Source organism: Protopterus annectens, chromosome 17.part0 (assembly GCF_019279795.1).
Source record: "Protopterus annectens isolate FY-2018-M chromosome 17.part0, PAN1.0, whole genome shotgun sequence".
NCBI lineage: Eukaryota > Metazoa > Chordata > Ceratodontiformes > Protopteridae > Protopterus > Protopterus annectens.
This window is the reverse complement of record NC_056751.1, coordinates 167,839,771-167,864,770: the sequence shown is the minus strand read 5'-3', so window position 1 is coordinate 167,864,770 and position 25,000 is coordinate 167,839,771. Positions and strand designations below refer to the sequence as shown.

At 43.0% G+C, this 25,000-nt stretch overlaps 1 protein-coding gene across 2 annotated transcripts in view; it reads right to left on the bottom strand.

Moving 5' to 3' along the window:
• The window catches only part of TRIM36 (tripartite motif containing 36), a 1,224,111-nt gene that overhangs the window by 627,683 nt on the left and 571,428 nt on the right, over positions 1-25,000 (bottom strand). For both annotated transcript variants that reach the window (XM_044059328.1, XM_044059329.1), the window contains exon 2: positions 4,916-5,159. In XM_044059328.1, the coding sequence (XP_043915263.1) occupies positions 4,916-5,159 (244 nt within the window). The remainder of the gene's footprint in view (positions 1-4,915; positions 5,160-25,000) is intronic.

Genomic DNA, 25,000 nt, shown 5'->3' with positions numbered 1-25,000 from the left:
CGAAGGGAGGTAGAGTCAATTTTTCTAGGACAAAATTGAGATCCCAAGCTGGTACTGGTACCTTTCTTGGGGGCTTTATATTCTTGATTCCTGTAAGAAATTGCCTTAAAGGATGTGAAAAGTCAGGTGGATCAGTGTTGTATCTAGCTGAGATAGCTGAAGCATGTATTTTTATGGAAGAGTATGAGAGTCCGTTATGTAGCATATCTGCCAAGTATTCCAGAATGAGTGGAATGTTCAAAATTGATGCATCATGACCCTTGTTGGTATTCCAAATGCTGAATCTCTTCCATTTGGCTGAGTAAGCCTTTCTGGTGGATGGTCTGCGGGCTTCTGTTAGTATCCGCTGAACTTCCTTGGAGAGAGGTAAATGGAGGTTATTTATGGGATCTCCCAAGCTGTTAGCTGTAGCGTCTGGATGTTGGGATGAACTGTACTGAACATGTGTTGAGTCAAAAGTTGGGGCCATTGGGGAAGGGCCCACATTTTGTTGCGACATATACTCCGTAGTAGTGGGTACCAGTGTTGTCTTGGCCAGTTTGGAGCTATTAGTATCCTCTTCGGCTGCTCTGCTTTGATCTTTAGTAACACTGTGGTCATCAGTGGCAGAGGTGGAAATGCATAGATTATTAGGGAGCTCCAGTTGAATAAGAGAGCATCTATTTTCCATGTTTGTGGATGATATGTCCTTGAGCAGAACTTTTGTAGGTGATGATTGAGGTGGGAGGCAAATAGGTCTGCGTCCGGCCTGCCCCATGTCGAGGTGAGTCGTATAAAGATGTCTGGATGTAGCCTCCATTCGTGGGGGGTCTAGGAAATTCCTGCTTAGACTGTTCCTGCTTAGACTGTCCGCCAGAACACTGTCTTTGCCTGGAACAAACTGGGATTGTAACTGTATGTTTAAACTCAGTGATTTTTCCCAAAGATTCATTGTCAGTCTGCAAAGGGGGTGAGTGCCCCCCTGCTTGTTTATGTACCACATCACAGTGGTGTTGTCTGCCCGTATTAGTAGGTGGCCTTGTTGAAGTTGTTGTCCGAAGGCCTCTATGGCATGCATTACTGCCAGCATTTCTTTTTGGTTGATATGCAGATGTGTTTCCTTTGGAGACCATTGCCCTTGAATACATCTGCCCTCCATGTGCGCCCCCCATCCAAGGTCTGAGGCGTCTGTGGTCATGGTCTGTGTTATCTGAGGTTTTTTGAACGACATATCTATGTTTGCCTGGCTTACTGTGGCCCACCATAGAAATTCCTTTTGAAGACATGGAATGAGCGGTATAGTTGCTTCTAGGTTGTTGCTGTGTTGAGACCATAAGCTTTTTAGGTACCATTGAAGCTTTCTCATGTGTAGTCTTGCTAGTAGAACCAGGAGAATGCAGGATGCCATGTAACCCAGGGCCTGTAGGAATCTCCTTGCAGTCATCTGGGTGGGTTTTGCTAAACTTTTGAAGTAATGAGTTAACTTCTTTTGCTTGTCTTCTGTCAGGTAAGCCATTTGAGAGGCTGTGTCTAGTTTGGCTCCTAAGAATGTTATTTGCTGGGATGGCTGAAGTCTTGACTTTTGAAAGTTGACTGTATCCCAGAGCCTGTAGCAAGTTTATGACATAATTCAAGTTTTTTGTCAAGGTTAGTTTGTTGTCTGCTTGTATGAGGCAATCGTCCAGGTACGGGTAGATTTGGATCCCCTGGAGCCTGCAATGAGCAATTACTGATGCCAGGCATTTCGTGAATACTCTGGGCGCAGTAGAGAAGCCAAATGGCAATGTTGAGAATTGATAATGCTCTGGCCCTGCAAGAAATCTGAGGTATCTTCTGCAACTGTGTCTGATAGGGACATGCAGGTATGCCTCCTTGAGGTCCAGAGTAATCAGCCAAGACCCCTTGCCCAGCATGGGAAGGAGTTGCTGTAGTCAGCATTTTGAACTTTGGTACTATGAGAAAAGTGTTTAAAGCGGATAAATCCAGTATTGGTCTCCACTGAGTTTCTTTTCTTGGAACAAGGAACAGTCTTGAATAAAACCCCTGACCTTGTTCTTGTAGTGGAACTTTTTCTATTGCTTTGATCTGAGCAAGCAAAGAAATTTGCTTGATAGCCTCTGTCCTCCGATTTTGTGGAAGGTTTGGCATGCCCTGTTTTCTTGGCAAGGTATGAAAATGGAACCTGTAACCGTGGTCTATAATGTCCAAAATCCATTCGTCTTTTGTCAGTTTGTGCCAATTGTTTGAAAACAAAGATAATTTTCCGCCCAAGGGAGCTTCCGTTTGCTCCTTGGTCAGTGGAACTAGAGGAAAGTCATTGAGATTGTCCCTGCGGGGCAGGAGAAACCCCTGTGTCACCTCTTTGGTTTGCTGGTTGCCATTGTCGTCCCCTGTAGGATCCTCTGTATTGCCCTCTTCCTCGGGCACGCCTGTTTTTGCCCTTTTGAAATCTTACAGGATTAGGAAAGGACCAGTTTTTAGAAGGCCAGTTCCTGCTGAATCTGGGCGGCTGAACCTGGAGGAAATCTTTGACTGTCTGAACTGACTTGGCTTTTTCCTCGATGGACTTTAACACATCTTTAGCATTAGCACCAAAGAGCTTGTTCTTTTCCAAGGGTGCATCAAGAAGTTTTGCCTTAACATGATCTGGTAAAGGTTGTTCTTTTAACCATGCATGGCTACGAATGACCGCCCCTGTCATAGCTGCCCTACATGAAGCTTCCAATGCATCATATCCACACTGTAGAAAGTGATTGCTAACCTGCTGAGAATTGTGAACAGCCTCTTGCAAAGACTTCCTATCTAAAGGTTCAGGAGAGGCCAATTTTTTCTGTAAATCATCCAACAGGAAATCCTGATATTGAAACATGTGAGAGAGACAATTGAGAGCTCTCATAGATAAAGTAGTGGAGGTGTAAACCTTCTTCCCCCATCTCTCTAAGGACCTTGCTTCCCTGTCGGAAGGCAAAGGATTTTTGGAGGTGGTAGCTGAAACCCCTTTAGGCCCCTGGGAAATGGTTTCTAAATCAACAGCATGGGCCCTAAAGAAATGAGAATGGGTTTCTGGGACCCTATAGTATCTGTCCGGCTTGACAGGAGCAGGAGGAAGAGTATCAGGGGTAACACTGGAGTCAGAGTATAGATCATCCAAAACATCAAGCACAGGAGGTATAGCTAAGGGCCTGTGCTGGGGTTTTTTAAGGAAAGTTCGAAGGCGCTTTCTGGAATCTGAATATTCCTGGCCTTGCCACTGAAAATGCTCCCTCATGGAATGCAGAACTTCCCCAAAAGAGATATCCTCAGGAGGAGAGGCCGAGGGAATGGAGTCCTCTGCATCTGAATCCTCATAGGTCTGGAAGGGCTCTTCCTGGCTTTCGGAGAGAACAGAGTCCTCAAAATCCTCATCTGAAGAGAGAGAGGGTCAGAGGGTTCAACCCTGGGCCTCTTATCAGGAGGAGGCTGGGATCCTCTCTCAGGATGGGCCTGGGAACCTCTGATCAGGGAAATTAAATCTGCGGCCAAAGACATGATTCGAGTATCAGGAGTGGGCTGAGGTAAGGTTTTAGCAGTAAGATGCTTGGTCTTGCTGTCTGCCTTAGCACATGTGTAGGCCTTGATAGACATGCACATGGGAGGCCTAGCCGCTCCACGTGCAGGAGTGACCTTATCAACAGCAATGGTCTCGGGCATTTCCTCGGTTTCAGTATCCGGAGGAAAATCAATAACTGGCGTCGGAATGACCTCCGGTATCGGTAATGCGGTGTCTTCGGTTCAAAGCGGTGGAATAACCGCCTCAGAGGGAACCGGGGCACTTGCAGTAAGTTTTGGCGTGGTGTCTGTGGAAGACGCGGACCGAGGATGTCGGTCCCGGTCTTTTCGTTTCTCAGGAGTATGCATTGTCGGTTGTTCCGACAGCGTTGTATAATCAAATTTTTCGCCGAAAAAGTCTTCAGCGAACTCCGCCCGGCGCCTGAGAGTGCTCTTGTTGAAGCGAGCACAGGCGGCACAGGCCAAGACGTCGTGGTCTGGGCCAAGGCAAGGGAGGCAGTAAGAATGGAAATCCTTATGAGGTATTTGTTTACCACAAGACAAACAATTATTTACTTTTTCAGTAGTTTCTGACATCGGCTGAAGCAAGAAAAGGTCCCCAACGGGGTACTTAGCTTTTTTGATGACTTCGGTTTCGAAGAATACAGGAGCTGACCGACCGGCACTTGCGAACTGCTTCTGCTTCGGGCACCGCCCGGCAAGAAAGACTGGAGAAGATGGCGTCGGCTGATGCTTATATACTCCAGCCGCTCTGACGGAGAGAAATGCGACATCAGCCGACGTCGGACCCAGACATTGGAATCCGGCCGACCGAGGGCTGCCTGAGACAGGACAACCCATATGTTATGACTGCAGTTGCATTCTTGAAGGACATCTGGGGAACCCTTCACCCCTCCATACAGAAGGCTGCATCCTAGACTTCCATTTTAAAAGAAAGGCCAGAGCACCTCCGACAAGGATGCAAGATTTGTTTTCAGTATAGTGACAGAATGCATCCTTTCTACCAGTTGGGGAACTTGCCAGAGTACCAGTACTGGCACTTGAGTTCTCATATGTAGAATGACCTAAAACCAAATGCAGCTTCTGCTACCACCAAATGCAGCTTCTGCTACCCCCAAAGGTTGTAAATTCCTAAAAAAATGTAGTGTAGTGGTAGATAAATGATTTTCCTACAGATGAATGGGCTGATGATAAAGGTACTGGGTAGATGGCAGAAATGTGGGTGTGGGTGCAAACTGGAATGTTGCCCCAGGGATCAAAATCTTACTAGAGCCTTAAAAAACGAGTCCAGTCTTGTCACAGAAGACAAACAGGCAGATTAACATTCACTAGCCATTTCTGCAATAACAAAGAGACTTGTACTACAAAAGAAGACAATGAAGCTCACCTGAACGAACAAGTCTGTCAAGTTTTTCAGTGCTAGGAGATTGAAGCCGTCCACTTCGTGGGCTTCCTGGAGATAAAGAAATTTCTGAACCCATGTCTGTGAGGGAGTCTTCAAGGTTGAAGAAAAGAAGTTCCTTTACACATTTGTGACATACACTGTGCTGGCACGGAAGGATCAGCGGGTGAGTGAAGAGTTCCTTGCATACAGGACACATCAACTCTCTTTCAATACTTCTAATGGGGACCTTTAAAGAAAAAGACAAAACTGTTGACTAACTGAATACCACACCTACTATACAAGAACTTAGATAAGCGAGGTCTACTGCAAGAGAATAAACACTGCTGTGAAGTAGTTATCGTATGCAAACATTCTAACCAACTATCTGTGTACTCTCATACTAATGTGGACAGCACTTTCACCAGAAAGGGTTAAGAGTTAGCACTAAATAACATAGCAGAGCCAGACACAAGAGCACCTCCTGATCAATGGAGATCCAATGCATGTTAGTATGGGACAAAATGGTCAGACCCCTTGGTTTTGCAAGACAGCCTGCACCTACCCACTCCTCACATCCGCTACTCCCTATACTGCCTTTTTTGGCAAAGGTCACCTGATGGCTATCCCATCATATTAAATTCCAGTCCAGGCAAATAATAGTACTGCTGAATGCCCTTAACAGCAAAAGCTGTCAACTTTAAAGTTTCCTTATCCCCACTCCCAATAAGACATTAGCATTTAACAGAGATACAGAAACGTTTTTATAATTTACTGTTAGCAGCCCCTCTATTCCAGGAGACCGTGCTTAAGCATTAAGATCCACATGCAACTGCCTACAGTAGCCACATTTATTTCTAATCTCATCAGTTGCCACCATCCAAATCTGAAACTTGCTAAAGTTCTTCTTTTGCTCAGTGAATTTATCAAGTTACAAGCAATTACAAAAACCTATCTAGGACCTACTCAGGACATAAAAAGACTAGAAAAGTTAATCGTGGAACCAAATGCATTTCGCACTGTTTTTTCACAATCCTAATAAATGAGAAGTTATGTACTTACCATAACTTGGCATCTGTTGTCCATTCTCCCTCACGAGTAGGTCTAGGATCCGATCCTCGGATTAGACTTTACTGCATATACGAGACTTTGGATCCTAATCTTGAGCTCCTCCCTCTACCCATAATGCTCTAGCCAATCCCCAACTCCTCAGACAGAGTTTGCTGCCTTCCTGGCTACTTTGTTAGAGAGACGGAACAGAATGAGGCTCAAACCAGGAGCAGGAGGGTTCCAATATCATCCAAAGATCTTATCATCCAAAGATCCTACTAGAAGCAACAGGGCCGGGGAATGGCTGGGAGAGAAAAAGTGAGGAAGAATGAAAATGGACAACACAGATGCCAAGTTATAACAAGTGCATAACGTCTAATCTGACTTTATCCTTTTCATTATTCCTCACAAATGTCCCAGCGCCCCAGTTTTTGTGCAGAAAAAAAAAGTAAAAAGCTTTAAAAATTTCAGAGTAAGTTAAGCAGCAGTGTCAAAATGTAGTAATCCGGGAACGTACAAATGTTTAATGTGCAATTTATGTGATTTGTGTTGACAGAAGTCAAAGATACCAAAGTGGGTACTGCATGGGTGCATATCAAAGGCAGATATACGTGCAAATCAAGATTTGTTGTTCATTTGATTGTATGTCATGCATTGCATTTTATGTGGGACAAACAAGAGAACTAAACAAAAGAATGTATGAGCACAAGTATGCTGTAAGTGTACAAGATGATAAAAATGCTGTAAGTAAGCATTATAAAGTGTAAAGTGGATTTTAAGTTTTGCGTTTTGGATGAAGTTTTGAATGCAGAAGAATAGAGTTGAGGAATATGAATGGCAAGTGAAACTGAACGCTTGTCGTCCACCTGGTTTTAATAGGAAGGAGTTTACCGCTTTCCTTAAAAGGAAAAAATTATGTCATGTGACCTCATAGATCATGTGATTGTATTTTTTGTAACACATAACACAGTCTGAAGAAGTCCTTGGTGGATGGAAGCTCTTCCTGTGGTTGTGTAAAATAAAAGTTCTCATTTTATTTGGCTCTGGTTCGATTTAATTTTATTTATAATCTGAAATATGCCAGACCGAATGATTCGTTTTCGGCATGGAAGTTGCATACGGCTGCCAACTGAAGTTTAACAGTAGAAAAACTAGTGCCTTCCTTAAAACGCTTTGTGAGAAAAAGAATGGCTGAAGTAGGTGCTGAAAGACTGTCAATATTATGCCTCAAAGCCCATGTGGTGAATCTTTGCCATTTTCTTCTGCAGACTTTTTGCTGGAGGCCTTCTGACAGGCCAAGATAATGTCACAAATTGAGGAAGTGAGCTTTGGCTATCTTACTATCACTGGAACTGGAAAAACCATGCAGTCAGCCTGAGGTCATGGAGATTGGGATGTTGAATTCTTGACGGATGAGACAGGAGATCCTGAGTGGGGTCCAGTATCCATGGAAGATACGTCAAGTGAGACCAGAGGAAGGGAACCAAAGCAGTCACAGCCAGAGGGAAGCAATGAGCTCTTTAGTCTGCTTGCTTTCTGTAAGAATGTGGGAATCTGAGGAAGGGGGGGGAGGGGGGTAAGCATAGAGGAAACTTTGGGGCGAATTGTGGCTAAGAGCATCTCCCTGACTCCAGCGGAATGGGGGAAAATCACAGAGAAACACTTGCTGCATTTGTTGAGGGGCAAGACAAATGGGGCTACCCTTGCTGCAACCTAACAGCTGAAGATCATGTTCGCTACTGACTGATGGAGACCACTTATGGGAAGCCAGAATTGACCTGCCGAGTCTGCTAGTGCGTTGGTTTTCCTCGGGATGTGTGTTGCAGTGAGAAAGCGGTCTGAAGAGATCGCCCATTCCCAAACCCTCATGGACTCTCTGCATAGCAGATGAGTGGGTTATTCCTTGTTTGTTGAATCAGACTACTGACATGTTATCTGTATGAATTGCTACAGTCCCCAGAGGAAGAACATCCTGAAATGCTTTCAATGATAGGACTGTTCTCACACCTAGGACATGCGTATGCACCTTGGCCTCTAGACAGGACCACGTGCCTTGGACCATCATCCCAAGAATGCCCCCCAAGCCAGCTGAAAAGCATCCGCAGTCACTCTGGTGACTGGGGGAGGAAGGGAGAACCATCTGCCCAGAAACAGGTCAGACTGGATCCACCAGCGAACACTACGTTTGTAGACTGGAGCAAGTTTTATGGGAAATGATAGCTAGTAAAGAACAGACCAGTGTACCACCAATGTCCATTGAAGGATCCGCATGAAGAATCTTGCTAGAGGAGCTAGAAGTATGGCATGGATCCAAGAGCTTGAATCACTAGTTCTGCTGGAGGGAACAAGTGTGACAATATGACACGTACCCAAATTCTCAATGTTGTGATACAATGAAGAGGTAATTATACCACTAGAGTCGCATACTCAGTTGAGTTCCTATAAATTCCAGAGCCTGTGCTGGAGTTGGATTTGATTTGGCATGATTCACTGAAATGCCTATGAAGTTGGAGATCTAAAGGAAGTAATCCCTGGCTTGTAGAAATTTATGCTTGGTTGGGGCGGTGAGGATACAAACAATCAGTGAGACAGGCAAACACCTGGTAACCTCGGCGTCTCAAGTGAGCTGCCACGACTGCAATGCACTTGGTTACCACCCTGGGAGCTGTGGCAATTTGAAAGGGCAGTGCCCTGAACTGGTAACGATTGGCTACCAGCCAAAAACACAGATGTCTCCTGGATCACCCGTCTATTCTGATGTGATAGTATGCATAACTGAGATCTACAGAACACATCCAGTCATCCTGGAGCAGAAGAGGCAGGATGGACTGAACTGTAATTATTTTCGGAACTTTGGACTAGTTTGCCAAGATCCAAAATTGGTCTCTGGTCCCCTATTTTTTTTGGCACTCAAAAGTAGTGGGAATAAGTTCCAAATCCCATCTGTTCGGGTGGGACCTCCTGGAGGACTCTCGTAGCAGATTTTGAATTTCTTAACATATGTATTCCCTCTTACTGGGTGGAAAGTCTGGGAGTTTTGGTCCTTGGACAGGAGGTGGAAGGGAAAAAGGGTATGTAGTATCCTCTGAATAGGATTCTTCGCATCCATGCATTTTCTGTGATATTTGTTTAGGCATCCAGGTGAAAGGAAAAAAAAACCCCCCCGCCAGACTGCCTCCAGAGGTGAAAAGTAACAATGCTTCAGGAGCGTAGATCTGGCCTATCAGAGGAGTAGTCTATGAAGCCCTGGTTTTGAGGGCATCCTCTGCCTCTGGTGTGAAATTTGCCATTGAAACCTCCTCCTCTGCAAGAAGTGTCCCTGAACAAATCCTGAAAAGGTCCCAGAGATTTCTGGAACCACATTTTCTTACCACCTCTCCGATTCCTGGAAACTATACACTGAGGTGTTGAAAATTTGACTCCAGTGGCAGACAGTCTCTCTCCTGTTTGCTTTGGTTAAGCACATCTTTCACGGATGGCTCAAACAAAAGCCATCAAAATGGGCATTAATAAATAAAGCCTTGAAGGATTCAACAAAGTTGCATAGCCTCATCCAGGCACATCTTCTAATGGCTATGCCTGAATCAGTTGGTTGAGGAGCACCTCCACTGTATGGGAAATCAGCCTCACCGATGCAATGAAATGGACAAAAGAGTGGCCAGTTGAGGAGATACCTTCTCGAGAGCCTCTGCAAACATGGAGTTTGAAAGCTTTTTGATCAAATCTCAATGTAAACAAGTAAAATGCGCCAATGACCTCAGCACAAATGTAGCCGAGGCGTACATGCACTTTTCAAATCTGTCATTGCTCTGGATTCCCTGTTTGGTGCATAGACAGAAAAGCTTAGTTCCGCCAGCTCCTTCTTTGTGCCTGCCAGCACAACTATGGCATCAACAAAGATTCCCTTGCTCCAGTGAGGTCTAGCTGAAGGGGGAATTAAGAATTTAACCGGATGCTTGGGGATGGGCTTGGCAGTGCCCCGTTCCTTCAGAGCCTGGTGGAAAAACAGGTCAATAAGTTCATCCAACAGGGGGAGTCACCCAAGACATAGATGGGCCAGCCCCAAAAGCCTCCAGGAACACCAGTACCTCAGGAGACAGAGCCTGGGACAGCCAGCCAGATTTCCAGGATGTCCCCAAAGGAGACATAATCAGGTGGCAATCAGGGGGGGGGGGTCCTTCTCCCTCATAAAAATCAGTATTCATGTGCCTCCTCTGTGTGTTCCCTTCCAAGGTACCTCTTCTGTGGGGTGTTCGGAAAAGGGAGGGATCCCTCTGGGGAACGTATATGAAGGCGGATAGCAGTGCCATGTTTAGTAAGCACTAGGAAAGAATCCCAAAGTAATCCAGAACATTGCCCAAGTAACATTAGCTTTGAACGAAGATATGGGATAAACTGTTCAGCTTGTCCTGCCTCACAAATATATTCAAAAAAAAAAAAAAAACAGGTAATAGTATCAACTCCACCATCATCATAATGTAATTTGTAAGTCACTGACTTAGAAGAATGAGCTACAGGAGTTGCAGGTATAGCTTTTTTTTTCATTTTTGTAAGAAATGAGAACTACCTAGAAAAGATGTGCTTGCTAATCTGGTTCTGTTCCTACAGTAATGAACCTGCCTATGGACATCCACGCAACAAAGATGTTCAACACAGATAAATACTCCGGGAAGGATGCATGCAAAATAATACTGTCAGACTAACCCACTTTTATGCCTAACACTAGGTTTAGTTGCAGTGGCGGCTGGTGACTTCAAATCAAAGGGGGGCTGCAGGAGACAGCTAAATGGGTGGGGCCAATGGGAAGGGGTGTGGCCAACTAGAAAGGGGAGGAGCTATGCTCAAAACCACAAAAACTAAATATACTGCCCTGGGTGCCAAACCGTCATTACGAGAGTCCAATCAAGACAAAATGAAGTGTAGAAGAAAAAAAAATATTTCAATGCATTGGCTGCATGACAGCTTAATATCTAGATGGAAAAAAAAGGTTGTGAGGCATGAAAAAATAAATTACTTTTTTTAAATACATTAATGGAATGCCAGTCAAAATCAAGTACAAGAAAAACAAGCAGCACTCAACTAAAACCACTTCTTACACTGCAGTTCTAATTATAATTTATATTCAGCTTTATTAAAGTACCAAGTAACATGCTGAAAGTAGAAATCTCTGATGCCCCCACTTGTAAAAATATTCCTTATCCAAAAAAAAAAAGACCTGCTGTCTGACATCTACTTGTTTCATGGGGAAAACATGATCAAAGTAAAAAATGAAAAGCAAACAAGAAATAAGCTCAAGATACATTGCTTAAAAGGATTACTGTACAGGTTATGGACCACACGATTAGCATTCTGTTTACAGGTAAAGCCTGCAGAGATGACTGAAGTCTCCAAGTGTAATGAGACTCTTAAAATAATGTAATCCTGTCCTTTATTACAAATATTGTCATATGCATTTCAATACCCAAGGCTTATACATTATCTAGTTAAGTATGCTCTACATGGCAACAGAAAGTCTTTCAATGTTGGCAATTCTTTAACAGTATGCTTATTAAAGCTTACTTGCATCTTGCAATCTCAGCCAAGCTTAACTGATGGTCATTAAAGTATTGCTACTTAAACACAGAGCAACAGGCACTTTGAGTAATAAGCATAAATCAACAGTACAAAAAATATGACAGAAACCAGACCATTCTGCAAAAATCAAGGACAGATTAAGCCACTCTAGTACTTGTGTCTACTTTGGATGGGGGGGGGGGGGGATACTCTACGCATTTAGACTGCATAACTACTACTTGCCTTGCTTCGACACATCCAGAGTCACTACATGTGGGAGCGGGGTGCAACAAGTATGTCACAGTTTGAAATGTCTCTGGCTGACTTGTGATGGCCCGGACACATTTTGTCATAGCTCTCAACCTCAGAGCAAGAAATCTGGACAAAGGCCCAAAAATAAGGACAATTTTTAAAATAATGCTCTTATAAACTTAGAAAGATAAAAGTGGTCTTGCATTAGTATAAATTTTCTGAAGGGTATGAAATCTGAAACTCAAATGTTTGTCATTATTTTCTAACTTCAGTGTTTAATGATTTGTCACTAATTTGCCAAAAAAAATGAAAAATGGACCAAAAATGTGGATGTAAAAATATAAAATAGCAACACAATACAGCTGGGAACCTGTCAAAGAAGGGACACTTTAATATTAGTACTGCTAACTTGAGCAGCTTAGCAAATAAAATAACCTACATGCATTTCTGAAATAAAAGCAATCTGATTAGTTATTTCTTAATTATAAACCCTCCATGTTTTCTTCCAAAATTGCTATTTTGCGGAGGGATCATTAGGGGAAGAGCAACATTTTGAGCCAAAATCAGGGACAGTTGAGAGGTTTGGCTATGCCTAATTCTATAAAGCAATTTATTTGCATGTACCTCTCAACCTGTAATGCAATAAATCTGGACAAGGCCAAATATATTGAGGGAACATATAAACAGTACTAAAAATTGCTCTTATATAAACTGAGACAGTTGATAGAACAGGTCTTACTTTACCATGCATTTTTCTGAAGGTTATGAAGTCTGAAACGTCTGTCATTATTTAGTGACTTAATTCCTAAATGATTTGCCAGAAAAAGCATAAATTTTATGAGGAACAAACCAAAAATAAGAAGCAAAAAATCTATTCATTCTTTGTTGGGAGGTATAGTTCAGCCGGGGCTGCCTAAGTTTGCCACCCTTCCCCCTCACAAAACCATGGTCGAATGGAGCCTCCCCCTGCAGCCATTACTTGGCTACTTCACTCCATTTACCATAAACACTAGTGTGCATACTGATTTACTTCTATGATGATTTGAACTTCATTTGAAAGTTTATTTTGCATTTTACAGCACAAACAAAGACATCTGCTAAACAAACTTGGCATTAAAACTTCTCTGACCTTGAAACTCACATTAATTGAAACCCACATTCAAAGAAAATACATTTTACCCGTGGCAGATAAAGATCAATTCTAGGCTGTTTTCAAATCATAGGCCCCTTGCATATGAAACATACATGTGCTCTTTGATACACATTCCTATTGCTTTGAACATTTTTCCAGTAAAGAATGAAACAAAATGCATGCACCAATGACAAAACTGCCCAATTCCCCCTCTGTTTGGGGAGCTCAAGGATGTCTGAAAAGGAGATATCCTCAGAGGGGGATCGTGGGGAACCCTCTGACTCATCTAAGTCGGTATCAGATGTAGTAGACTCAGGGGATTCTGTGTGTTTCCTGTTACACGTCCCCTTCCGAGGGGGTTCCCCTGCAGGGTCAGGAGAAACCTCGGAAGAGGAAGATATTCCCAATGGGGAAACCTGGGGCGATGGATCCCTGGGCCTGAGAGCAAGAGGCTGGCAAGAGGCGTCTACAGGCACCGAAGAGGGAGGAGCTAGAGGGATGGACCGTTGACCTGGCTCAGGTGCCAGGACACTCCTCATCACCTCAAAGGCTCCCTCCCAGGAGACGAATATTCCGTTCGAGGAAATAGGAATTCCGGCTCCACTGAGAGGAAGGCTCCGAGGCGATGTCGGTGCCGAGCTTACCAAAGCGAAGCCCGAGAGGGAGAGCGGTCGGACAAGGGTCCGATGCCACTAGCCCCTCGAGCCGACAAGGGAAACTCGGCGACGGATCCCGACAAGGAAGGTCTCAAGGAGGAGATCGAGCAAGACGAGGAGCCGAAAAAGGATGCATCGGTTCCGCCGACATAGTCGCTGTCCCGAAGCTCCGGCTCGAACTCTGGTGGGGAGTCGGAGGAGGAAGTTCAAGGTGAAGCAATAGCCGGTCTGCTGAGACGGGCTATGGAGCATTTGGGCCAGTGCCTGCGACTTTAACAGCCTGCTTACCACCCTCTCTAAATTGTGGTCAGACCGCCTGGAAGATCTCGAAGATCGGCTCCGATGACTCCGCTCCGACAAAAGGAGACCCGGCCGAGTGGATAGATTCAAAGAAGGGACAGAGATCTCTTCTTGGATGAAGTCATCGGAGCCGTCCTATGGGTTCCAGATGGAGCCAAAGGCTTCGGCTCGATACTGGATAATGTCGGCTCCAGCCGGAGCCGACAAGGCAACAGCAGATTGGGTGTCGGAGCCGATCGGAACCGACCCCACCTGAGAAGAAAGATCGGCTCCGGCCGGAGCCGATCTCGACTCCGAAGGAGTCGGAGCCACCAGGGAAGGCTTGGAAGCTGTAGCCTGACCCTTAGATGGCTTGGAAGGCTTACTGGACCCAGGTTTAGTGGGTGAACCTTCCGGCTTTAGCAAGCCACGGAGGATTAATTTATTCCTCCTTTCCTGCAGGACTTGCTGGCAAAAAGAGTGACACAAAGCACAGGAGTCCTGCAGGTGTAAAGGCCCCAGGCAGTAAACACAAGAAGTGTGACCGTCTGTCAGAGACATTTTCTGACAGCACGAGTCACACTTCTTGAAGCCCGAGACCTTTATCTCCTTAGACATAGTCTAAGAAAAGAGTAACAAAAATACTCGCACACACACCCCAAAACAGTCACACAATTAATCCCACAAACACAGACACACAGATAGGGATTAATAAGGGAGGCCTAGGCCTGACTGAAAATTTTTAAACTTTTTATAAAAAGTACAAAATTTTTTTAACTATAAGGGGAATAGGGTGATTGAATGGACACTACACACTAAAAAATAGGAAAAGGGTAAGATAAACCCTGACTTAAGCTGTTTGAAAAACTCAAACTTACCTCAGCTGGCAAAAAAGGAGACCTCTTCGCAAAGCGGCAAACGAGATCTGAGGTAGTCCCACCTTGCATCATGGGATATAGGGTTGCCTCGAGCTGGTAAAAGGAGTTCTCAAGCTAAGCAAGTGCCGAGTCGGAGCTGAGGATCGGCTCCGAACCCATCCAGCAAGAATGAAGGCGAGATTGACAACTTAACATTGCATGCACCAATGACAAAACTGCCCAATATAGAACATTTCCATCAAAAAAGTCTACTCAAACTTCTACAGTCCACTATTATCAGTAAATATGCACAACTCTACAGTTCACCATTATCAGTAAATATGCACAATCTCTGAAGTAGTAAAAAAGTCATCTAAATAATTCCACGTTAAATAAATCTGTAATGAAGAGGTTGCTGCTAGCAAACACCTTTATATTTCATGGTTTCATCGAAAAATAAAGTGTCTGATGCCCCTGAGGAATAAATTGCCTAAATTACATTAAAAATAAACTAGTAATATTGCAATAGGAAATAGATGGCAAACTGATAACAGGCTCATAGTTAGTATCTTAACTTTCAGTACGACAGCATTCACCCCTTATGGGAGTAGAACCAACAACCTTCTGCATCAAAAGCAAGTACACAACCTGTTGTGCTATTAGCAATGAGAGCTGATTTAGCATAATCAACACTAAACTTCTCTTCCCCTGCAGCTCTCGGCTCCTTGTAAAATCTACTCAATACTACTCTGCATCTCAACTTTGCAGCACAAGAAATCTGGGAAAAGCCAAATTTATTGGGGTGGGTCAAAAGGGCAAAAACCAGGGATACATTAAACATTGCTTGTATAATCTTGGAAAGCTGCTAGAATAAAATGCTGCGTTACCACCATACATTTTACTGCCAAGGTCCCTGTGAAAAACAGTCAGAGCAACATACCACTACGCCAAATCAGCTGCTTTGTGAAAGAGAGGAAGACTGAAACTTAAATGGCTATCATTTAATGAATTCAGTTCTCACCATAGCTGTCAATCTCTTAGCACAAAACACCTGGACAAACCCAGTAATGAGAGAATACAGCCCTCAAACATATTCAGTGAATTCAGTTCTTGCCATAGCGGTCAACCTTAGCACAAAAAACCTGGACAAAGCCAATAACGGTAATGCAGTCCCAAAATAAGGACACATTTCAAATAGTCATCTTATAAACTTAGAAAATTGCTAGAATGAAAGGTTGTGTTACTATATATTTATTGCTAGAATAAAAGGTTGTTTTACTATGTATTTTCTGAAGAATATGAAGTCTGAAATTCAAATGCCTGTCAATTTTACTTCTGATGGAACAAAAACAATTTTCAGCAGAGGCCCAGGGAGAAATACTGTAGACACATGTCTTTGTAAAATGGCAGGACACCAGAGCAAATCCACACAAACACAGGGATAAGATGCAGACTCCACACAGAAGGCACCCCAGCCAAGAATCAAACCAGAAAACTTATAGCTGTGAGGCAACAATATTACCACTGCACCATCAAATATGTAAGGAATTAAACATTCAGAAACCTGAAGTCTATAATTCAAATGCCTGTCAATTTTATTTAACATTTGTTAATCAGGACAGTCCAACTTGGAACAGAAAAACAATTTTCAGCAGAGGCCCAGGAAGAAATAATGCAGACATGTCTTTGTAACATGGGAGGACACAAAAGCAAACCCACACAAACACAGGGAGAAGATACAGACCCCACAAAGGCGGCACCCCAGCCAAGAATTAAACCAGAGAACCTGCAGCTGTGAGGCAACAATGCTACCACTGCACCATCAAATACAAAGCATTGCAACATTTACAAAATCACAGACATTATGAGGAACAGATCAGATCAAATGAGGCAAAAATCTGCAATTTTTTTACAAATGGTGGTGGGTAGGGAATTCAGGTCTTTAACACCTGCATACAAGGTACAGGGTTCAAGCCTGAGATATTCCCTACCACACCACCATGAGTGTAACCACCAGTATAGGGCATTTTCTCACACACTCGCACCCTGTAGCTGAAACACCAGACCCCATAAATCCACATCCATGTAGCTGCAGATAATATAACGATAAAATGCTATAACACCACCTTCCTGCTGCAGGACTGATGGTAGAGCCCACTCTGGTAATTTGGTATTTTCACATTAGCCACAATGAGTCTGATTTTGTGTAAATCACAGATGTGCAATTTGACATAGTAGAATAGAATCATGTGTGTGCATAACTATTGTTAAACACCTTCAAAACCCACAGCTGACTCAGATTATCTGTGGCTATGTGGCACCTCATAATGACTGAATTCTATCAGCTGAGTTGTAAGGCAAAAAGAAGAGGATGAAACTTTATTTCTCATGCTAAAAAATCATATAGTACATTGATGTGAACATTTTTATGTTAGCTGTATTAGTTCAGACAATGTCTTATCTCCCATCATTAGAACAACCACCAGCCTGTCTTTATTGCGGTACCATGCTGCCCGAGTTCCTTCTCAACTTCTCATCTTTCCTGAGTTTTTTTTTTTTTATTTTCTTAAATTTGACCTACTAAAGTCTTTAGTTTCTTATGAGATCCATATCTATAAACAGTGCTTCTAATTAGGCAATTAAAAGCTTGCACTTTTCCAAGAAATATAGCAATGTTGTACCCAGCAATTAATTTGGGGTACAATGCAGACTCCATACAAAGGCATTTCATCTAGAAACCTTATAAGAGAACCAGTAGCTGTGAGGCAGCAATGCTAGCCTCTAATATTTCCCTGCCATTTAGCTTACCCTTAGCTTACCCTTCCTACTTACCAGGTATACTTCTGCACCTTCGCTCTGTTCTTCTTCTAACTTCTTTCTTCTTCTACTTCTTTCTTCTGTTCTTCAGCAAAACAAAAAAAAAAAAATCCAATGGCAAATTAATAAGTATCGGCATTAAAATCCTTCCTGTGTGACTGACTAGTCACGATCGAATCAATCCCACAACTGGCTTACTGTTTTATTCTTGCTCTTTTCCCAGCACATAAAGCCCGGGAAGAGAGCGACAACCAATCAGCAGCCTTTAGCCCAGCAACCACGTCATGTACGTGCCTGCGGACATCGCAGTCAGAGCCCCTTCCAATTCTATGCGGTTTGGAACCGCCTAGACTGCTGGGCATCACAATGATGCCTTAATTAGTCCCCCGGGCTGCAATGAAAACAAAAAAAATCTTTATTTAAAACCGCCGCAACCCGAAGCGGTTAAAGTGCGCATGCTTCAGAGTCACGGACTCTGAGACAAACTGTCACAAAGAAAGTAATTTTTAAGTAAAAGTAAACCAAAAAAAAAAATACTGTGCTACACAAAAAGGTACATTTTCTTTTTTTTTTTAGCTGAGGGGGTTGCAGTCCGATGCCACGAGCCCCCCTGTTTAGTTGCATGGAAAACCTTTTCCCACTGTGAGAACTACAGAAGTAATTTAACGGAAAGAACTGCAACTCCGATAGCTTCTATGAAAAAGGTCTTACAAGACAAAACTTGAGAACAGCACAAGCTACAAGACCAAATAGCAGATGTTTAAGCTTCTGACTCTAACCCAGCTAGAAATCAGCTAGTAAAAAAGGCACTGCAAAGCTTTCAAATGATGCAGAGTCAAGAGAAGAATGAAAAATAGTTTACTGGGCATTTCGGCTTTTTTTTCCATCTCTTTCAACTTTCAGGTTCAAAAGCCCACATTTGCACTCGTTTCCCGCTTTTCCTGCAACCAGTCTAGTCCAGATACAGATTTGCTGTATCCAGGACTGTTTGTATGCTTCTGAGCAGTGCCAAAAAGTCTGTTCTTCAATTTTCCCATAGATCTGGTAGTTATCTCCTCTTCTGCACTTTTACTAGCTTATTAGTATACCTAGCTTATTAGTATACCACTTTACCAGACTTTTTGTAGCAATTATTGTAGCACACAAAAGTGCTACCAGCACTAAACATTCTACAAGGAAACAGCTCCAGTACTTAGTATTAATACCCACCCCTCCAGGCATGTCTAAAAAGTCAGTTTCCTGTGCTTTCTCCCATTAACCTGGTGAACTTGGGCATCCTGAGGCAATGCAGAAACTGCCTCATGTACCCAGAGAACCCTCTCCTCTTACCCAATACTCAGACTTGCGAGACATACACTTGTGTATCCAAAATGAAAGCCACGCACTCCCCAGCCAAGACCAGAATAGTTAGTCAAGAGGAGAAGGTCAACACTTGAACCACACCACATAGAACACATAGCCCTCCAGAACACACACGAGCACTGCCTTCACCTAAAAACACAAAACCACACACCCACCTTCGCAGAGGGTCTCAATAAGAGTCTACCCAAACAGCAGAGACCTCCAAGGCAGAAATGCACTCATCCACCACAACACTAATCATGAGACAACTCTGCTAAACAGTGTGCCACTCAAACAACGTCCCTAAAGGCAAAACAGCATGCCCAGTACACTAGTCATAGGTGATCCGATAGTGAGGCACACTGATGCCCCACTCACTAGGCTGAATAAGAAGAACGTAACAGTCAGCTGCCTGTCAGGTGCCAGGATCCCACACAACACACAAACTCAGGTCCCTCTACAACAGGTACAAGTATGACCTGTCATTGTACATGTGGGTGCGAATGATCAGAGACGTACCTCCCTGGACTACAAGAAGAGACATGGAGGGGCTGATTATGTAGCCCAGGGGGGGGTATGACTCTAGGCCTGAGCAGCCTCCTATGACCACCCAGAATGATATAATTTTCTCCTTCTACTGCGGTAACAACTGGCTAAGTTTCTGGTGTCATTCTAAGGGGATCCAGTATCGATCTGCCTGGGATGACATGATCGACAGACCCCGATGCTTTGCCAGAGATAGCCTGCATCGGTCACTCCTGGGCTTCCGGGTACTGGCCAAGCCTCTTGCCACCCCTATAGTGCCTTTTTAAACAGTACTCCAAAGACCAAATTATCACTGCAACAGCTACAAACAAATGCAATGCTGCTTAGTGCTAGAAGTCTAAATCTCAAAATGCACACACTTGAAGCACTCCTTGAAATGGAGAACATAGACATTTGTGCTGTAACAGAGACCTGGTTCAAGGCAGCAGAAAGCACCCCTGCACTACCAGCTATAACTCATTCCACACCTTTCGGTCCCAGAACTTGAACTGAAGCTCCAAAGGCAGTGGTGTTTCCATACTCATAAAGAATGCTCACACCTCCAGATTGGTAGCCCAATATAATGCAGAGATACTTCAGGTGCAGCTAACACTGGGTAAGACAGCGATTCAGGTCGTAGCCTGCTATAGGTCCCCATGTCCCAAGACTCTCACTCTACGTTCCTAAACACCCTGGAGAATATTGTGGTCCAACCTAACACTCTCATACTGGGGGACTTCAACTACCCCTCCATTAACTGGAAAAACTACTCATGTACCAAATGCACTTGCCCATCGTTTCCTGGAAATGATCAATTCCAATGCCTTGGACCAGCTCGTTCTTACCCCACTAGAGATGGCAATATCCTTGACCTGATCATTACTAACATGGGCGACAGTTGGTCTACAGCAATAGTCAACTCCTCCCTGGTTACATGTGACCACAAACTAATAACCTTGGAAATACACATCCCTCCCACCCATCCTCCCTGGCAAAGGTAACTTCTCCAAAGCTAACTTTGGAGCTCTTAAAAACAGAGGTGGCCAACTTCATGGCATCCATGTAAACAGAGAATAGTTGCATGACTGCTGAATCATATGCCATTGCACTGTATAAACACGTACACAAATGCATGGATCTCACCATATTCAATAGAACCAAGACAGTCTCCTCCAAAAAAAAAAAAAAGGAAGCTGATCTCTAGACGTAGCTATGAAAACAGAATTGCAGCAGATAGTAAAGACAACAAGGCCTTCTAGTCATGTAAAATATCCACGGCGGCGATACCCAGATTTGCTCTGAACTACTGCACAATGGCACCTCCTATACAGAGCAAACATATTGCCAATATACTGGCAGACAAGATTCAGTGCTAACTTTACCCTTCTCTCCCCCACCAAATGACCAATCACAATACTAGTACATTGCCAGGCACCCAGGATTACTGCTGCACAGGTACAAACACCACTGTCCAAAGCCAAGAATACAGCTTCTATGGGACCTGACAATATCCCTAGATGTGTTCTACATGAACTACAGAGTGAACTGGCACCTGACCTGTGTGCCCTGTTCAATCACAGCCTCACCTCAGGCCTTGTCCCTACCGAATGGCACACTGCTACAGTCCTTCTCCACAAAGGAATGACTACAGACCCTGGGAACGATCTCCCCATTAGCCTGACTAATCTGATATGCAAAGCTATGGAACACATCATGGACCTAATAAACAAGGATATAGGAAATCTCCAAACTCTGGATCCCACAGAGTTTGGTGTTGTGAAGGGTAGATCATGCCTTCTCAACTTGGTCAACTTCTATGAGTTAGTCACCAGAGCTGTGGATGAAGGCAAAGTGGTTCATACAGCCTTCCTTGATCTGGCTAAGGCCTTTGATACCATTCCCCACTCAGGAATCATAGATAAACTCACTAAGCTAGGCATCAGCCCCTATATCGCTAGGTGGGTTGCAAACTGGCTCACAGATAGAACCCACAGTGTGAAACTAGCTGACTCCAAGTAAGATTGCAGACCAGTCACAAGTGGAGTCCCACAGGGTTCGATCCTGGGTCCTCTCCTGTTTGGTATCTACTTCTCCGAAGTCCAGGCCAACATGAAGGGACTCTGTCTGATAAAGTTTGCAGATGATTGCAAGTTGGGAGCTATTAACTCCCCAAGTGATGACATTCTACAGAGAGGCTTCACTGTGACCAACAACTAGTGTCAGAACCATGGCCTTAAGCTCAACGCCAAAAAATGTGTCATCATACCCTTTGGAAAACCCAGTTCCCATGAATGACCATAATCTATGGTAGTCCACTGAACATAGAAGGTGTTAGAAGAGATCTGGGAACACAGGCTGACAGCAACCTCTCTTTTGAGCACCACATTGCCACTGTGGTCAGAAAGTCCTATGTGGCAGATCTCATTACTAAGGGTTTTGCATCCAGGAAGAAAGGAGGTCACTGTCTCCCTCTACTCTTCTCTTATTAGGCCAAATAGAGTAGAGTACAATGCCCCATTTAGCATGTACCTCACTAGACACCTGCAACAACTGGAGAGGCCGCAAACGTACCTCACAAAGAGAATCCTAGGTCTTAAACACTTGTCTTATATGGACAGACTCAAAAACTCCAACTATTCTCCGTCTATTGCCTACTTAGAGGTGATCTCTGCTTGACTTACAAAGCCATGTCTGACCCAGCTCTGTTAGAAATGCTACAGCTAAAGAAATCCCAATCCCTCCGCACCACACATTACCACAATCAACAGAACAAGCTGGAGGGACAGGTTCATAACCCATAGACTGCCCATGTTACAGAATAGACTTCCCATACATGTCAAACAAACAGAGCACCTCACTGGCCCTCTTCAAGAGAGATCTTGATGAGTGGACGGGAAATGGAAAATTCACCCCGGGGATCACTCCAGTGACTCTACTTGACAAAGGCACTGGGAACTAAGGTCAGGTGGCATGATGCCAGGGTAATCCTATGGGTTAGACTTGTAAAGGCTCCAGGGCCATTAACCTAGTACACACCTATGAACCTGTTAGGAAGCTTTTCTTAAATTATGCTTAGTTTCAATTTCTCTGAATGTTACTTCCTTTCATTTCATAACCTCTATATTAGAGCTTCTTGATGTTTCTTTTGCTCTCCTCTCCATTCAGCATCTTTATGTTAAACAGGCTCTCAAAATAATTCTCCAAAATGTAGCTAATTAATTGAGGATGCTTATATTGCTTGGTTTCCTCAATTTTCAAACTTTTTGGTCATCAATGAATTGCATTTTTATCTGTGTACCTTCAAATTTATCCTGCTTGTGTTGATAGTTGAAGTTTATTGAAAATACACTTCAATGTAGAGTGCTACTTATTTTCTGAGGATTTGTGCTCCTTACAACACAGACACTTACGGTCTTAGTTGCTTTATATTTTTTCTACTCTATGCTTCCCTTGCAGCATTCTACTTCTTCCTCTCCTTTGTTACTTTACATTTTTATGGAACTTTACATTTTTATGGAACTGTATCACATGAATTTCTTTTATAAGTCCCAACTAACGTGAAAATATGTTTTACCAGTGCAACATTTTTGGTCTTATTTACTTGATGTAAAGTAGTTCTTTCATCTTCATTAATGTTTCTCTTTCTTTATTAACTCAAGCAGTCCTCCCTTAGATCTTTTTTTTCTGGGCAGACAGCAGAGGATGCTCTCAGGTTTCCTCCCCTTCCTTTGTTGTCCAGTTCTAACTAGACTTCAGGTGCCTTCTGTTGGAGAGTTCCACAAACATTCCACTGTGGCATATCTTCTTCAGATACACCTCTTGCTCTGTCTGGTGTTTCTGCATTTGGAGTCACAGGTCCACTGTGTTGCAATATTATCTGTATCAGAGTTTCCTCTCTAAATCATTCACTTCATTGACAGTATATTTCATCAATTTCCATTTGTTTAATTTCAGACTCGCTAAGCTTAATTCCATTATATTTTAAATAATTGTGACAGTTACCCTATCCAGAAAATCCCTGCCTGAAATGATTCACATACTTTTGTAAACTTATTAGTTTGGTTTTCTCCTATGCATAAATATTTCACCATATCACCCCACCCCCCACCCCCAATATATATAATATATATTTTTAATCCTCATCTTGTCACACTTACTCCGTTTTTTCTTTTCCAGGACAGGTGGCCCAATCTTTCTTCATCAAGGTAATATTTTGTTCTGATGTGGTGCATATCTATGGATTTTACTTTTTCTACAAACATACTAATCTAGAATTTTTGTTTTTGGTCTGCACAACAGTAACAGTGCACAAATCGCTTCTTTATTCTTAGTCCACTTAGAAATGATGTGAAAATGTCATGTTAAGAGGAAAAAAGGGATGAGGCATACATATATTCATAAACAGGAAAACAAAATATGGATGTGTTAGACATATCCCATGTATAGATATTATGCATATAAAAATTATATATATATATATATATATATATATATATATATATATATATTAAAATGCCAGGTTTTTGAGATAGAAAAAAGAAAAAAACAAGACCACAATAAATCATTTCAAAACTTTTCCCATGTTTAATGTGACCTATAACCTGTACAATTCAAATGAAACACAAATGTTAGGGCAACAAATATAAAAAAAATTATAGAATGATTGGTCATAAACATTGTAAAATGAGCACGCCGATTGGCCAGCCCAACCATCGTGACCGGTCACCCGGACGTTTTTCCATTGACATATTCGATACTTACGTATTATCGCAACCACATCTGTTCCGTTGTGTAACTCATTATGTTTACAAGACAGGGCTGTATGTGTAAGTGCAACGGGCTATGTAAACTCCGAATTACCTTTGTTTTGGTTTTCTTGTGCAAGTGGACCAGGAAGAAGAAAGGAAAGCGGACCTCTTGCAAACGAGTGGGAGAGGGATGCCATTTGTCATAGATCTTTGTAAAAAAAAAAAAAAAAAAAATGAATGACAACATTCAACCATGTGCTGTGCCAAACTGACCAGTACAGCGGGGGAACTGCAATCCTCCTTCATGTTGGAAGGAGGATCTCTAAAATGAAGCTCCTTGTAACCCTTTGTGATACTTACTACTGCAAAAGTTGGTGGTGTACTTTCCAAACACTTATGCTGTTAATTGAAAAGAGGAATACTTTTCCCGTTGTTGTCATAGGCGGTCCGTGCTCCGCAGTGTCGTTTCACTTTCACAACTGAAAACAGAGTGCCCGAAACACTTCCAAATGCTGCTGATAATCCTTAGAAATGGGCCAAAAAGTTTACATTACTTTCAGAAATGGCATACACTGCAACATGACAATGCCAAAAGAAGTGTAAATCCTTGATTCTCAATGCAGATTCGTAACCTGAAGACAGCTATGCACAAGAGATGTCCTCACAATCTGACAGATTTGGAGTGCTTTTCCAATCAAGAGAGGGCAAATGAAGTCAAGATGTGCCATGGTGATACTCCTACCCAAGAAGACTTGAATTTTGTAATTAAATCAAAAGGTACTTCAAAGTACTAATTTAAAGGTGTGCACACTTTTGCAACCACCTTATTCTAAGTTTTGTTATTTCTTTTATATATATATATATATATATATATATATATA